At 50.8% G+C, this 17,008-nt stretch overlaps 1 protein-coding gene across 1 annotated transcript in view; it reads left to right on the top strand.

The window, feature by feature from the left end:
- NIN (ninein) overlaps positions 1-17,008 on the top strand; it is a gene marked incomplete at its 3' end in the record, with an annotated part of 56,929 nt that overhangs the window by 17,713 nt on the left and 22,208 nt on the right. Inside the window, exons 4-15 of the mRNA XM_082318671.1 lie at positions 1,895-1,934; positions 3,521-3,711; positions 4,856-5,002; positions 6,220-6,387; positions 7,691-7,827; positions 9,231-9,371; positions 9,549-9,723; positions 10,574-10,684; positions 12,677-12,766; positions 14,076-14,229; positions 14,544-14,665; positions 15,891-16,417. Of these exons, the coding sequence (XP_082174797.1) occupies positions 1,895-1,934; positions 3,521-3,711; positions 4,856-5,002; positions 6,220-6,387; positions 7,691-7,827; positions 9,231-9,371; positions 9,549-9,723; positions 10,574-10,684; positions 12,677-12,766; positions 14,076-14,229; positions 14,544-14,665; positions 15,891-16,417 (2,003 nt within the window). The remainder of the gene's footprint in view (positions 1-1,894; positions 1,935-3,520; positions 3,712-4,855; positions 5,003-6,219; positions 6,388-7,690; positions 7,828-9,230; positions 9,372-9,548; positions 9,724-10,573; positions 10,685-12,676; positions 12,767-14,075; positions 14,230-14,543; positions 14,666-15,890; positions 16,418-17,008) is intronic.

Here is a 17,008-nt window from a genome sequence, read left to right as displayed (position 1 = left end):
CCCCCTGCAAGCACAAGGGTGAGTGGCTGCAGGGTGGTAGCTCACCCCAGCACCCAAAGAAACCTGCTCCCAGCACCCAAAGAAACCTGCTCCCAGCACCAACTCGGCCGTTGCATATGTACGGGCACTTATGGGCTGGGATGGTGTCAGCTCATGCATTTTTGGGAACGCGGGCTGCTTTCTGCCTTTGCAGATGGTAATTTGACAGTACCTGTTGCCTCAGCACCTGCTTTTTGTGTGCTTGCCCTGATGGTTTATCAGGAAAACCGGGAATCTGCCACCCTAACGCCTCGATGGCAGTGCCAGCCGGACTGCACTTGTTTGGGCCAAAATCCGCAGCTTTCCAGTGCAGTATTGTATATGTTTTTGGAAAGCAAAGGTTAAGCCCCAGTCTCCATCCGAGGCTCTCCCCGCTTCCTGCCCCGGGCCTGGCCCCAAAAGCAGAGGGATACACCGAGAAGCAGCGGCCGCAGCCGACGGCCCTTGCCTGGTCCAGCAGATGAAACAGGAGCAAGCAGCAGAGCTAAAAAAAGTCCAGTGACCTAATCCAGTTTCCATGGTAACAGTGTAGATTAATGGCTTTTAGCTGTAATCTGAATGAGACGTATTGAACTTTTTTATATGATGATTTAGAGCCTCTTTATGCCCTGGGTGACTTTGACTTCAAATCCATCACGCACGTGCAGGCAGAAGTATCCACTTGTAATGGTGGAGAAGTAACATCTGCCGATGCTGTTGCTAAACCAGAAGTTATTATCGCTGAGCTTCGTGTAGGAGTAAATACCCCCGGCTGGTACAAGGGTGGTAGAGACAAGACAGCGTGTAGTACATGGGGAAATCATTTTAAACAACGTACTTCTGCCCTGCTCCCGATGCCGCCTGAGCTGATGTGGTATTGCCACAGAGGAAGCAGGATGGCTTAAACCCAGCAAAGAGTGTGGCTTTGGGGTCTGTTTTGGTTTTTTCTTCCATTTAGCTCGGTGGAGAGCTTGTTGGCAGCACGGCTCTGTCTCCTGACCTAGAGCTACAGCTAACGGAGGTGTTTTGGAGTGGGCTTGGCCGAGCGCGGGCTGCCGGCCCTCGAGCTCTGCGGGCAGATGGGTGCCCCTTGTCAAAAGGGAAGGCATAAAGCAGCAAAAGCTTCATTTCCCAAATCACACGTGCTCTGGAAGCAGATGTCCCTATTGCACTCGTGGGTTCACTGCAGCTTAATTACCTGTCGTGGATGCGTGTTCGCCGGTGCCCGGGACGCCCGGGCTCTGCGGCTGGCGCGGGTGACGGGGATCGCCCGCAGAGGGGAGCGGGGCCGTGGGATGGTGCTGGGCCACGCAGGTTTCTGTCAAGGGCTACCCATGATGGGGATGCTCGAGGCTCAAAGTGTGCTGGGCTCGCGTCCCGGCTCGCAGGCTAGCTGCGTACGAGACCTGTGGGCCGCAGGTAGCCGCTCCGCAATGGGAAAATAGGGTGCTGGAAGGAAAGGATAACTCAAACTCAGACAGCGCCTATATGCAGCTCATGATCGTCCCTGTGTTCATCATCTTGACTGTCGATACCTCTAAGACAAGCAGCATGGTTTGCTTGGAAGGCAAATCTCTCCCTCCCTCCCCATCAACCTGCCGGGCTCCGATCTGTCCCCTCTCGTGGGTCGCTTGCGGTGCTTTAGGCGTCTTTTGCTGCAGCTGTGGTTTCTCCCCACCAAAGCACCTTGCGTGCCAGAAACAGGCAGCATCAAAGAGCCGTGGATTGCCAGCTCAGCCCGTGGGGAGCGGGGAGATGAAAGCCTGGCGGCGTTGCTGGAGCCCTGTAGCTCGTTTGATGCTGATCGCGGAGTCTCTTTCATACGGGTGATGTCTTGCAATAGTAATAACTCGGGAACCTTTTGTTTTCTCCCCAGCACTGGAAGGCGCGAGACAGCGAGGAGTATGAGGCCGAGGGTAAGAGCAAACAGCAGCACTTCTTCTCTTTTCAGCTTTGAAGGTGAATCAGAGGAGCACTTTAAGACGGTCTCGGGCCAGCTGGGTGCGCTGAGCAGTCCCAGCCTGGCGCAGTGCGGAGCTCGGGAAGGCGTGCATGGGGCAAGCAAGCCCCGAGATGGGAATGAAAGCTAAAGCGGGGCTCCTTGGAGGGCACAGTTTGGGCCTTACCCGCTCTGCCCTCTTTTCGTCCTCCTGTCCAGTGCGGAGGCTGCTCTGCTGCAGGTGCTCCCGCTCTCCCTGGCCCCGTCACCCCCAGAGCAGGAGCAGGTCCTGGTCCCCACGCCTGCCCTGGGGGCTGCTGGCTGTAGTGGAGCACAGTAGGCACTAGATGTCAGCACGGACCAGTCATTAAATATTTCCTAATTGGCCTGGAAGGGAGAGCGGGGGACCCCAGGACGTGGAGAAGGTCCCCATCCTGCATCACGGCAGCTTTGGGGCTGAGCAGGGGCAGCAGTGGGACCTGTCCTGCTTGGCTCTGGGATGTGGCCACAGATTTCCTACCGCTGCTTCAGGCAGGGGTGCTGGAGGGGACCCCACAATGTTTGCTAACAGAGTCACAGCGAGCTCCTCTGCGTGCTTCTCCTGTCACCAGGCTTTGGCACGAACCCTCAGCGCAACCCGCAAAGATGTGTTCAAAACTCAACCATGCAACTCTTAATTGCTTCAACACCTCAGCTGCTCTCTATGCCCTACCCTGTCCAATGAGACCAAATTTTTGCTCCAAAAGCTGCTTTTCCAGCCCCGGGATGAGGTAGAGGATGCAAGGAGGTGGCCTCACAGCTGGGCCAGCTCTGGCTGTTTTGTGTCTAGCGGCTCTGTGAGCGCTTCTGGCTGGGTGAGACTGCGCTCCAGGCGTTTGCTGGAGGTAGAGGAAATGTGTTCAGCTGAAGGCTACTGGGTTTTTTTTCTTCCCCTGAAGGGGTGTTTGGAAGTACTTTAGATCAAAACGTACACTACAGTTTACATTCAAAGGGGATGGGAGTTCAGGCAGCTCCACCTGGGGGGTGACATTGATGGAGACAGGCAACCACTGAAGTCCTCGACCTGGTCAAGGTATATATGGGTATGCAACTTGCTCAGTCCTCTCCCTTGATCTCATAACTGTCCAGAAGAGGAGGGATCCCTTCTCCATCCATGCCAGCAGCCAAGGCAGCAGGGCTGCGCTTCCCCTGGCCACCGGTCCACGTTGGCCATTGGACTCATCTCCCTGGAGATCCTCCTGGCCGTGGTCGTGGCTGCAGCCCACCCTGCGCCTGGGTGCGGGGTCCCCTTGCCTGTGGTGGCACACGCGAGTTGAACGCTGAGCAGGATCTGCTCCTTCTGGTAGAGTCCGGTAGCCATGCTGGTGCCGGTAGCCGTACCCCAAAATTACAGGTGTGCTCTGCGCAGGGTGAGGTATGGCAAAGGGTCCCTTGGGGTCTGAGCAAGGAGGGAAGGTCTGCCCGCTGTGGGGTCCCCTCTGATGTGCAAAACCCCCCGATCTTCTGGTGGTCGCTGGTGTGCGGTGGATGGGCAGAAACCAGAGCGGTTTCCCCCGTTTCCAGGGCAGCTGCGCTTCTGGAACCCAGATGACCTGAACGCCTCCCCCGGAGCATCACTGCCCACCCCGGACTGGATAGAGGAGAAACTGCAGGAGGTCTGCGAGCACCTCGGCATCACCCGGGACGGCCACCTGAACCGTAAAAAGCTCATCTCCATTTGTGAGCAGCACGGGCTCCGAGTGGCGGCCGGGGAGGTGAGTGGCCATGTATGGACCCACTCGCACCAGCGCGTGCGGCTGGGTTTTAGCGTGGCCTCTGCAAAGCCTGTCCTGCGGCTGACCGCAAGCCTAAAGCACGAGTGCTGGGTAATAGGTTGCGACTTGGAAAGCAATTTTCAGCTCCAGCTCGTGGCTTTCTAGCGAGTTCGTTGGTGTCGAACCATCAGGTGTGGGAGGCTGCTCTAGCAGAAGGCAGCTGCCAGCCTCACTGACACCGTAGCGTGCGTGTCTTCTCATGCAATCGCGGAGCAAGCTGGAATATAACAACATATCCTAGATTCCAAGCATGTCTCCGTAATCCCAGAAATCTTCTAGCTAGACGGTAAATATGGGTTAAAATATTCATAGATGGTTGCTTTTGACTTGGAGAAGGCCTGCAGGCAGCTTCTGTTCTCCAGGAAGAGTCCACAAGAAAACTATTTCTTTAGCAAAAAAAAAAAAAAATCTCTTGTTGATTTAGGATTTAGTCTTATAAAAAAAATCAGACTGTTTTGCATCTTAAAATAACACTGCTTGTAATCATTTCCTTCGTAAAACATGTTTCTGAGCAGGTATTCCTTTGCAACAGAACGTTTTCAGGATATTAAGGCAGAAAATGGAAAAAATAAACTGTAAACAAAGAAATAGCAAGGGACTAATCTTAACATCTCTAGTCCTAATAAGGTTGGTCTTGCTTTTCAGAAAGCAGGCTGCGCTGAAGCGTGAAACAGGTTTATTATAACCTTGCAGTGTCTTGCTATGGTTTTTTGCCTGGTCACTTCACGAGCTGCTGGGGTTTTAGCATCTGTCTCACTATCTTCACCGAATTCCTGAGGTCACCCTGTCTCGAGAGCGGAATGAAGCGAGGGGTTTTCATGCTGCCTCGCAAGATGGAGGCTCCGCGATGCCCAGGAGCTTACATGCTTTTACAGGCAGGATTTTGGTAGCGCATGTGGCTCTGCAATTTTCTGAATGCAGGTTGCTGTACCAGCGTTAGGCTGATGCCGTGTACCAGGTAACTCTCTTGCTTTGCTCTTTTTTTGCAGAGCCTTAAGGAATAGGATGTTTTCTGCTGTGCCAAATTGTTACCGCGGTGTTTTTGGCAATAGCAGATGTGATTTCTATCCCCTGCTGCTTGCAGGTGCTTGAAGAGGTGCTCCATAACCTGGAGCAAGATGGCACCATGAGCGTAGAGGACTTCTTCTACGGCTTGTTTAAAAACGGAAAGTCGCTGACACCCTCGGCGTCTACTCCATACAGACAGCTGAAACGGCACCTCTCCATGCAGGTGAGACCCTGGGCTGGATCCCGGGGTAAAAGCAGGAGGAGAAGTCCTGGGCAAATTCCCCCTAGCCTGTGTCTTCCTCTTGCCCCACACTTGTCCCTGTGGTGGGCAGCCTTGGATGGCAGTGAGCCGCTGCTCCCTGCTCTGCCCGGCCGGGGAGCGGAGCCGGGGATGCCCCGGGGAGCGCGGCAGCACTGTGGGCCAGGCTGCCTCCGAGCGAGAGCAATGGGGTGAAGCTGCTGCAGGTCTCCTCTGGGCGTGTTGGGGTGGGGATAATGCAAAAAACCACCCTGATGGTCAAGGGGAGATTAAAATAGCGTGGCTTGGAGATGGCTCTTGCAAGCTGTGAAGTGCAGTAAGTAAATGGTATAAACTGGATGTAGGGGGAATCACAGAATCAAAGAATCGTCAAGGCTGGAAAAGACCCTTAAGATCATCGAGTCCAGCCGTTAACCTGTCATTGCCAAGTCCATCTATACCATGTCCTCGAGCACCACATCTACCTGTTGTTTAAATCCCCCCAGGGATGGGGACTCAGCCCCTGCCCTGGGCAGCCTGGGCCAGGCCCTGACAGCCCTTTGGGGGAAGAAGTTTTTCCCAATACCCAACCCAACCCTGCCCTGGCGCAGCTTGAGGCCGTTCCCTCTCGTCCCATCGCTTGTTCCTGGGGAGCAGAGACCGACCCCCCCGGCTCCAGCCTCCTTTCAGGCCGTTGCAGAGAGCGATGAGGGCTCCCCTCAGCACCTAGAAGCGGTGCCCTGGGCTAGGCTGGAGGCTGTGGGCATGCAGAGCCCGTGTCTCTAATTGGGGTTTTTTGTTTGTTGGAGAGAGAGTTTGAAATCTACTGCCTAGCTTTGCCTGCAAGCGGAGGGCTATAGCAAAAGCGCCTGTGCACGTGCTCCCTGCAGCCTTCCAAGGGGAGGTGACCCTTGAAACCGAAAATGGACAGTGGAAAACACTTTGGAGCATTGAGGGTGGCTCTGAAACCGTTCCTCCTTGGATTTATTTTAAATCTGAAGCGCCTGGTTGCGCTGCGGTGCCGTGAGGTCAGCAGCGGCGCTCCTGGCCGGTATTTGCTTGGCAGTGAGGAAAAGCAGACCTTAATCCTTAATCTCCGGAGTACTGTTAGCAAAATTACACATTTAAGCCTTTCTCGTCGCGGGGTGGCCAGATGCCTGGCTCCGCCGTGCCCCGTCGCACCCTCTCCCCTCTCCCGGCAGTCCTTCGACGAGAGCGGCAGGCGCACGACCACCCCCTCGGCCATGCCCAGCACCGTCGGCTTCTGCCTCTTCTCCAGCCTGGACGATGGGATGGGCTACGGCTGCGCGGAGGGCATCCTCGACTGCTGGCACCAGGAGGGCATAGAGAACAGCCAGGAGATCCTGAAGGTAACCGGCAGCTCCATCTCACCCCCTTTATGTGCTTTTTTTCCCCCCAGTGTGGGATGCTAGACTGTACCTGGATTATTTTTTCCCCCCTTTAAAACTCCCAGTGCTAGCAACAAGAGCCTAACTGTTCTGGGAAGCCTCCCATAATTTCCTTTATTGAAATGATGGTGTATCCCAGAGAGCTAGAAGTTAATGATAAAACTGTAACATGACTTCCAGCTTAGCTCAAAGAGGTCACCTATATTTGTAGAAAGCAATTTAATTCCTTTACCTCACTGAATAGCTGCACCCGCAAACCTTTTAGCACTGGGATGACCTGAATTATTGCTTGCGCTGAGGTGGAGGCCAGCACTTGAAACCCTGCCCAGTAATTAGTGTTTCATTACACAGAGTAAAAGGGTAATGGGGGTTGCGAATCAGATACCTGAAGTAAACCCCATCGCTGTCCGTCTCACTAGAAGCTGTGGGTGGGAGAAGATAATTTCACGTGTCCGTTCTGAGACCATCGCTGGGTTCCCAGCAGCGATGATGGCAGATTTCTCTTGGCATTTAATATCCGTGTGGATATCGAACATCCAGGCTGTAATAAACTCTGCCATCGCTCAGGCTTTAAAACCCACGTGTAGCCTGGGCTCGTGCCGGCCAGTTCGACAACGTGGTACCGCCTTCCCCAGACTCGCGTGGTACACCTTCTCTGCTGCCTGTGGCTTTCCACCGCTAGCTCGCCTCGTTACCGGTGTCGCCGGGGTGGTTTCTGCGGTGTTTGCAGTGGTTCAGCCCCACCGCTAGCCCTCCGGCGTGCCGCTTTGTGCTCCCGCAGCGTTAGGTTGAAGGAAATTACAACTTAGAAGGAAATTATAACTTAGAAACCTTCCAAGAGGTGGGATCCTTGCTATCAAATACCTCCTACAAGGCTGCTTCTGTGTTGCCTCTATTGCAAGAGTTTGGTTTAACGTGAACATCTTCAACCACTTTTTTGCAGCATTTGAATATGTAAAAAGGCCAGCGTAGCTAGGTCCTCTAGAGAATTAGTATTTTTAATCAGGCCTGGGCTTAATTTCCTCTTGGTCTGGCAGCACAACCGGGACACTTTCCGTCTCCGCAGCTGGCAGCAGCTCTTTAACGCGGGAAGGTGGCAGAGATGTGTGGTTTATTGCCCCAAAGCCATTCGTGACGGGTTAATCAGCAAGTAAAGATCTCTTCTGAGCCTCCTCATTTTATTCTGTCGCTTCACGTACAAATGTCTCCGGGCTCCTGCAGGGCAGGAAAGCTCGTCCTGCTCTAACGTTGTGGTGTTTCGCAGGCTTTGGATTTCGGCTTGGATGGGAAGGTGAACTTGACAGAGCTGACGCTGGCGCTAGAAAACGAGCTTTTAATAACCAAGAACGGCGTCCACCAGGCAGCCCTGGCAAGCTTCAAAACGGAGATCAGACACTTGCTGTAAGTCACCAGGGTCGCCGGCCCTGCCGCCGCCTCGCTGCCCTCTCCCTCTGGCCAGGCAGGAGCTTGAGCAGCAGCTGATGGATGGTGGCTCGTAGCGTCTCTCCGAGGGGCGTCGGCGCGGTGCTGCCGTTTGCTGGAGGGCTGGGTTCTGTGGCAGCTTGGTCAGAAACTTTCGACTCTCATTTTGTGTGGTTAAGACACTCAAACCCAAGTATTGCAGAAAAATATACTTTTTAAAAAAAAAAAAATCGAAGCAGCAGGCTGTCTCCAGCCCCACTCTGCCGTCTGGAAATGGTCATTGCAATCTGCAGTGGTCATTGATGGCCAAGAAATGCAAAACTTAAGATAAAGGCTGGAGCAGTTTGAGCAGTACCTTTAATCCTAGCTGATTTCTTGCAGTAGTGGTACGTAGGTTTTGCCATGCGATGGAGGTGCGGGTGAGGTACAAAAGCACCGTGCACCCCTACTTTTTTCATTTGAAAGTCGACACAGTTTGACTTTGCACTGGGCTTGCCGTGCAGGATTCTCCAGTGAGAGAGTATAGGAGATGGGAAGCATTTCCCTGTATGTATTTCCCTGTATGTATATTTATTCACTTCTAAATTATATACCTGTACTACTGAAGCTCAAGTATGTCTTCGCACAGACGAATGGATCATCTTGGCCACCCCACTTTGGAGACCCTTGCTCTAAGCATCGCACCCTCAGTTTTGCACTGGTGCATTCCTATTGCATCCATCTGCCATGTGCGCGAGCTCCAGCTGTTAGCGGTGTTTTGTTTGTGCTGTAAATTTTTGAATAGTTTAGATATTCACCGGCTTATACATCCACCTCCATGCAATACCATAGTTGACTTTTGATGGTCATTAAGGCGGCGCACGTCCTGTTACCTATCAGCTCATCGCTTGTACTTGCAAGCTGCCTGTTTCACTTGTATGGCTACAAGGTGAGGCTTCCCATGGTTTGCGTCTACATGTCTAAATACCTTTTTACATCCACTCAGTGGAGCGGTTTATTATTAAGTTCCCATCGAGAAAGCTGCTCAACGTACCAGATCTTACCAGGTTGGACCTAGTGTAAGGATGAAGTGGCAAAGGTGGTAAAACGATGAGAAGAGGTAAACGGGGCAGAAAGCGGCCTGGCGAAATGGCATAGCGCTGCAATTCGGGGGGCTAGAGCACAGCTGAGGAGTTCACCTGTGGAGGTCTCGGGACCTATGGGGATATCAAGACAGGTCCAGAGCTATGTATGCAAGTTCGTATCTAGTGACTAAATGCCGTTGATGATAAAAGGCCCTTGGAGAGCTTTCAGAGCTGTTCTTCTCTGACAAGGCTTGCAAGTACCTTCCCTAGGGGAGCCGGGAGGGGTGACCTAATCCAGGCCGGCTGTGCTTACCCTAGGGAGAGGGTTGACCAAGTGGCCAGAGAGAAAGAGAAGCTGCGGTCGGACTTGGAAAAAGCGGAAAAGCTGAAATCCCTGATGGCCTCCGAAGTGGACGACCACCACGCCGCGATCGAGCGCCGGAACGAGTACAACCTCAGGTACGGCGTCACGGTTCAGCCCTCCCCTCCTCTTTGGGATCACTGCCGCGGCATTGCAGGGACTTGGTAACGGGGGTTGTGACTTTGGGCTGGCTGGTTGCCACCAAGCTTCACTCGCAGCGGTATTTGCTGCCTGCTTCTTTCTGTGAGCTCTTCTTACCTCTGATGCCTTCGTAGGAAGCTGGATGAGGAGTACAAGGAACGAATTGCAGCTCTAAAGAACGAGCTCCGGAGAGAGCGGGAGCAAATCCTGCAGCAGGCTAATAAACAGCGGCTGGAGCTGGAGCAGGAGATAGAAAAGCTGAAAACCGATGAGAACTACATCCGGGACCGCCTGGCCCTTTCCCTGAAGGTAACGGGGACTAAACGTAGTCGGCATTTTCCCCCCAAAGGCAAGGATGCCCCGAAGTGGGGAGCAAGGCTTGCAACGTACTCCTTGTTGAGAGGATGCGTTACAGTCCGCGTTGAGCTAGCTGAAAGTCATTTCAGCAGCGAGAGAGAGATGTATCCATGAAAACTGTTTTTTGGGTCACCTTGATAGGTTACTCCTTGGATTCGTAAGGCTCTGGTTCAAATCTCTGCTGCCATCAAGTGCAGAGTCTGCATGCCTACGGCTATCAGATGGGCTGTCTGCCTTGCTGGCTGTTTGGCTGTCCAGCCAGGAGATAATACATCTTGATGAAGCTTAATATTGCTTTAAAAAAAAAAAAATCTCAAAAGCAAGTTTGCAGTTATTCCTTTGGATAAACTGTCTGCTGTCTAATGCAATGGTATCGTTCACCCATGACCCCACAGATTCACACCCTTTTCCACCATTTTCTTAGAAAACACTGAAGTCTCAACTTTTGTCTGAATCTGACAGCTGCATAACCATATAATTTACATTTTCATTAAAAATGGGCATCCTGTGAGCATCAGGAAAACTGTAAAATACTCCTGAAGCAGCCACCTGCGAGGTGAGAGGAGCAGGGAGCGTGGGGACGGTGAGCCAGCTGCGGGCCCGGCGTTCACGCCTGCTGTTTTGCCGTGGCGAGAGGGTTGTACACGCGTGGATGACAAATTCACAATTCCTGTCTTTGGCTGAAGCTTGTAGCAGTGTCGTGCTCTGACCTGACTGGGAGATTACTCATTTTCTAATGAGTTACCACGTGCTAATGTTTTCCTTCTCCAAATGCTGAGGCTGTTTGGTTTGTTTGGTCCAGGAGAACAGCCGCCTGGAAAGCGAGCTATTGGAAACGGGAGAAAAACTGGCCGAGTATGAAAGTTTGGCAAGCAAACTGCAGAGGAACTTGGAAAATGTCCTGGCTGAGAAGGTAAATCCTCCTCTTCCCAGTACGCATTCAGAATTAAGTCACTTTTCCGTTACTACGCTCGAGCTGGCAATTGAACTCGTAGCTGGAGGCTCTTGGGGTCCTTACTGTCGTGGTTTCACCCCAGCCGGCAGCTCAGCCCCACCCAGCCGCTCGCTCGCTGCCCTGCCCCCGGTGGGATCGGGGAGAGAATCGGAAGGGTAAAAGGGAGAAAACTCATGGGTTGAGATAAGAACGGTTTAATAATTGAAGTAAAATAAAATAGAATAATAGTAATAGCAGCAGTAGTAGTAGTAATAATGTAATACAATAATAATATATAAAGCAAGTGATACACTGTACAGTTGCTCACCACCCATCAACCAATGCCCAGCCCATCCCTGAGCAGCGATCACTGTCCCCTGACCAACTCCCCCCAGTTTCTATACTGGGCACGATGCCATATGGTATGGACTAGGCCTTGGGCCAGTCTGGGCCAGCCCCCCTGGCTGTGCCCCCTCCCAGCTCCTTGTGCACCGGGCCGAGCATGGGAAGCTGAAAAGTCCTTGACTGGTGTGACCACTACTTAGCCACAACTAAACCATCAGTGTGTTATCAGCATTATTCTCATCCTAAACCCAAAACACAGCACTATGCCAGCTACTAGGAAGAAAATTAACTCTATCCCAGCTGAAACCAGGACAGTATCCACCCCTTATTCCATACCATATACGTCATGCCCAGGTCTTACACCTTCCAATACATTCCAATTAATCACCACCACTTTTCCAGTCTTTTGATATCTATCTATCTATCTATCAAATATGTATATATAATGTGTGTATATATATATATATTGTGTGTGTGTGTGTATACACATAGATATCATTTCCTTAGTCTCTGGGCTATCCCTCTAAAACGTTCGTTGAGTTCATTTAGTCCATGACTTTGGGCTCCATCCATCATGACAGTCTTTCAGGGCAGGAGAGGTGGTGTGTGGTGGTGGGTTGTAGCATGCTGAAGCCAGCTCTGGTTCCATCACCGCTGCACTTTGCTCGGTTTCCTCAAAGTTCATTCTTCATTAATTTGGGTGACTCTCAGTGTACACTGTTGATAGGGCACACAGTAATCATAGAAGTGATGACATCCAGTATTATATAGCAACTAACGTTATACAATTCAGTTCACTGGCTATTTTCACTCAAAAACAAATCCCCTGGAGGTACACGTTGGACTTCCCCATCCTCCCGCATCCCCCACCAAGTGCCCCCAGGTCCTTGAGCAAAAGCAACCCCACGAATGGGTTTACCTCTGCCTGAGGCAGGAGGGACCCAGACTGTCTGCCCCAGTATATTTTTTGTGTGCACTACAGGGGCTTTATCCCCCTCTACAGTGCATAGAAGTTTTGACTGGGCAGGGCCAGCTCGGTTGGCAGATCCCCTGGTGTTGACCAACCAATGATCCCGCAGATCTGCAGGGATTTTTTCCCCCGGGACATAGTTTTGGATAGACCCAACGTGCAGGCCCTTTCTAGGACAGATGATACACGAGGTGCTAGGTGTTACGTGGCGTCTCTGCTAAACTCAGGTGAAAATCGAGATGAACAGGGTTGCGTTACAATAAACTCATCAGAATATCAGCTTCTCCAAAGGCATTTCTGTGCCTGTGCATCTATAGACAAAGGCTCCGGTACTGGGATTCTCGCCCAGCATCTGTTTTCCAGACTTCTTTAAAGTTGGGATTATTTATCAAACTGAGATGTACGTATGCTAAGCTAGAAAGTTGTGGTCTGCCATCAAAGTTAGCATGCGAGCTGTGGTGAGAGAGCAGCTAGGATTTGTTAGGGAGGTTGCTCGTTGTCCCCTACCAGCAGGGAAGCAAAGCTTCTGTATTTAAAATTATAAAAAAACGGAGGGGAGAGGGCGCAGGCTGCAGGACAGCTCGCGAATGGCATCCGGGCTGCGATGCAGGGCTGTTTGATGGAAGAGTGACTGGATCCCGTTCGTGCCGTTTCAGTTTGGTGACCTGGATCCCAGCAGCGCGGAGTTTTTCCTGCAGGAGGAGAGGCTGGCGCAGATGAGAAGCGAGTACGAGCGGCAGTGCAGGGTAAGTGGAGCCCGGGGCTGGGGACCCGGCACCCGTCTGTCCACGGCCACCAAGAACGCCCTTACCGCCAACTATGCACGAGCTATTTTTTGATTTATGAAATAAATTCTGCCCTAATACGAATTCAGAGTTGCAGAAACTAACGGCAGAAATATATATCCAAGTTTGGTGGTTTCCAAAACAGTAGTATTTTCTTAAAATAAAACTGAAAGTGTAAAACTTGTCGTCTCCTCCCCAAATCTTGTATGGCTGAAATACTTCTTTAAGGTGGGCCCGCAAGTAGCTATTTAGGTATCTAAAATTTGGCAGTGCTGGGTTAACGGCTGGACTCGATGATCTTAAGGGTCTTTTCCAACCTTAACGATTCTGTGATTCTGCGATCTACTTTCTGATGACTACTATGGTTATGAGCACTCGGCTCACCCGTTCTGCGTGATCCTTTTCGTTCAGTGAGGTTCCACCTTGGCAAAAGGCTGCCTAATCTGAACCAGCACGGCAGCTCTGTTAGGAAGGTGCAGTTTAAAAGCAAAGATTTTCTAGAAATATTTGCTGAATTGGTAGTTCTTGATAAGAACTTGCTTGAATATGCAATTGATTTTTTTTTTCTGAGTACAGTCAGATATGAATCGGTATTCAGGGTTCGCTTTCTGAACCATTGAAATCTGCAGAATTGTGTGTTTAGGGGTTCAGGGCTTCATTTTCCTCAATAAGCACTGTTCGCTGCGCTGAGCACGTGGCGTTTGGCACAGGCGCTCGGGGTGTCCCGCTGGCAAGTGGGCAGAAGCACCAGATGGTCAATGCAGGAATTGAGGGTACCTCTTTCCTAATTTGATTTTTTGCTTCTGATTTGATATTTCAAGTAGATGGTGTTTGAGGAGGTATTTCTCGACCGTTTGAAAACGCTCCTAAGCTGCTGTTTAAAAAAAGGTCGTAGGAAGAAGGAATAAAGCGGAAGGTCCTGGAGCACGATATACGTTAATGGTTGGACTCGATCTTAAGGGTCTTTTCCAATCTTAATGACTCTATGATTCTATACTTTAGAGGCAGAATATATACAGGCTCTCAGTCTGAAGAAGCTTCTGCTCCTTTAGTAAGAAACACATCTGTTTACTTGCACAGTTTGGAACCTGGAGAAGGGCGTTGCTTTGCTGGTAGGAGGATGAGTAACTGTGGCGTGATGGCAGAATTATTGACAAGTCTTTGCCTACCGTAATTCCCTCCTAAATGTCTCATCGTGGAAGTGTGTTGATGCACAGATGCTCGGCTGCTTTGGTTGCTTTCCCTCAGGCCTCTTTTTCCCTGCTCCCAGGAGCTGCAAGACCAGATAGATGAGCTGCACTCGGAGCTGGAGGAGTACCGTGCCCAAGGCAAAGTGCTCAGGCCTCCGCTGAAAAATTCACTGTCGGAAGAGTTTGACATTGATATGAAAAGTCATGGCAATAGCGGTATCGAGCCTGACCAAGGTAAAGCACATCTCCTAGATGGCCAACTTCTGTGCTGTGGGTGTTTATGATAACATCGTAGAGGCCATTACGTGAAAACTGCCCCAAACCTTCACACCGAGACTGAAACACCACCTCTGTTTTGCGGGATAGTGAAATACGGCTGCTGTACCATATTCAACACAGAAATTAATGTTTGTAGTTTCTTGTCTGCGTGTGTGATGGGAATTTGAGAGCTGCAAGTAGCTGCCTAAACAAATTTAAATTGATGAAATAATTCTGTTGAGAATGTATCTCTTTGGGCTTCAAGATTATGTATATTATTATTTTTAAAGGGCTTGGTTCGGAAGACTGCAATCCATTAAATATGAGCATAGAGGCAGAAATGGCTATTGAACAAATGAAGGAGCAACACCACAGGGATCTACATCACCTCAAACAGGAGCTTGAAGACACAGTAAGCTATTTTAACTTAAACCAAACCTTCCCAACTTCTCCAGCCTCTTCATACAAGTGGGATGGTCTTGGAGAAGGACTTTTTGTTCCTGCTCAAATTATAACCTTTCTGCGAATCTAAGCCTCTCCCTTCCCTGCACCTTCCGCACGTTGCGGTGTGATGGAGAGGCGCTGGAGAAGGCTGCAGGAGATCCCCCCGCCGCCCACCAGCTAACGAGAGAGCCACCAGCCTTTCCGAGGCAGTACTGCATTGCCTGCCTTGAAAGCCTGCTGCACCTGAATCAGCCACCTCGTTCCTGCTGGCATGGGATAACTGTGGGTTCGAAGGGCTGCTGGCATTGCTAAATGCTGTGGTTGTGCAGTCTGGTGGTGCTGAACTGCGACCTGTGCTGTGGGAGTATGGGAACTCTCCTGTTATGATACCCGTGCTACTGAAAATGGGCAGTTGGCTTTTCTGGGTGTCCGTCTGCAGATTAATCTTGCCAGACGGGCAGAAATATCTCCATTGGCTCTACGTGGAGAAAGCTTGGGTGGAGATGTGCTTATGAGGCTGGGGCAGCTCCACTCCAGTGCCCATCCACAGTGCCAGGGCGAGCTGGCACAGCCTTGGGCACAGCACAAGCCCCCCGCCAGCCCGTGCCAGCATCCCTGCCGGCGTCGCGGTGTTTCTAAGCCAGCGAGCCCTGCCCCGCTCGGCAGCGGAGGTGCAGGGACGTAGAGCCATGATCTGTTCATCTCACGCACGGCGTAACGCGGGTGCGCTGAAACTGTGTTGTGACGAAGCCGGGATGGGAGTGGGAAAAGGGGGCTCATAAAATATTACCTCCAAATCGTTACTTAAGGGTTAAAAAAGCAAGCCTCGTCTGCCTTTTAATTTGGGGAAGGTTTTGAAAAAGTAATCAGTGAAATAAAAAGAAAGTCTGCTTGCAATTTGCAAAACTGACTTAGGACTTAAAAGTTGTTAGTGGCTTCTCTTTTTTCACAAGTCTGCTTAATGGAAAAGCATGAATCTCACTGGTTTCTACGTAATAATCGCCTTTATCCCGGTAAGAAATTAAGCTGAGCGCTTTAGGATTCTTTGCAGGGGAAATCAATATAATATGCTAAGGTGTAAATCAGAATATTCTGTAGAATACCTGGAAATATATAATACAGAAACGTTGAGGAAACATCTCTTGAACATTCTGCAGAAAATGAGCCAATCCAGTCTGTTTTCCTTTTTGTAGGTGAGCCATTACGAAAAGCAGCTAGATGAGACAAAAATCCACTGTGAAAAGGAGCAAGAGGATATGAGGAAGAAGTACACTGAAGAGATGCATGTCATGGAAAAGCAAATAACTGGCCTTAAAAATCAAATTGCGGAGCTGCAAGGAGAGGCAGCGCTGCTCAGAGAACAGCAAGAACAGCTTGACTGTAAGCATAACGACGAGAAAAACAAACTAAAAATGAGTTTCGATGAGGAAAAAGCCAATTTGCAAGAACTATTGAGGCAGGAGCACGAAGAAGACGTTAGGGCCAGACTGGAGCAGGTAAACGAGAAGTTTCGTCAAGAACGGGAAGAACTGATTCAAAATGGTGTCTGGGTGGAAGAGAAGATGAGGGTTTTGGTGCAGACGCTGCAGGAAGAGAAGGGAGAGCTGGAACGTGGCTTTCGTGAGCAGCTAAAAAGGATGGCGGAGGTGCACGCCCTGGAGAAGGACGAGCTCCAGCAAGAGCTGCTGAGGAAGCACGAGCAGGACCTGGAGGAGGAGAGGTGAGTGGCCGCGCTGGCGGGGACGGTGGTGGTCTCCGCTGCCCCTGACGCCTTGGCGTGGTGACCGAGGTGAACCTAGCGCAGAAACGACTCCCGATGCTTAATTCAAGTGCACTAATTGTACAGTGCTGTTCCTTGTTTTATTCTAGACCACGGGGCTGCTATCCCGGGGCTTTTTCTTCTGACCTTTCTCAAGCAGATATTTATATTGATTTTTAGGTCACCCAGAGGCAACAATAGGCTTAGAGCATAACTAGGCGTGATTAATTTGAGCTCTGTTCAGGATCCCCGTGCTCTACAAATCCCTGCTTTGTACTTTTAAAGCATTTGGGTTTTCAGAGTTCTTTTCTGGAGAAGGAAAGGGATGGCTGTAAACGCGTTTAGCCAAGATCGAGTGTCAAAGGAAAAGAGAAACCATCCTGGGGTGGCAGGGAGAGATGGGGGTAAGAACATCGGCCCCCACAAATCCGATCACAAGTATACAAGGGCATATATTGTACGCGAAACCTTTTCCGAGGACATTTCATGAGCTACACTTTTCCAAGGCAATTAGATTTTTATCTTTGAAGTTTCAACAAATTGCCTCAAAGT

Source organism: Platalea leucorodia (assembly GCF_965183815.1).
Source record: "Platalea leucorodia genome assembly, chromosome: 7".
Classification (NCBI taxonomy): domain Eukaryota; kingdom Metazoa; phylum Chordata; class Aves; order Pelecaniformes; family Threskiornithidae; genus Platalea; species Platalea leucorodia.
The sequence above is the reverse complement of the archived record's forward strand: the minus strand, read 5'-3'. Positions and strand labels throughout refer to the sequence as shown.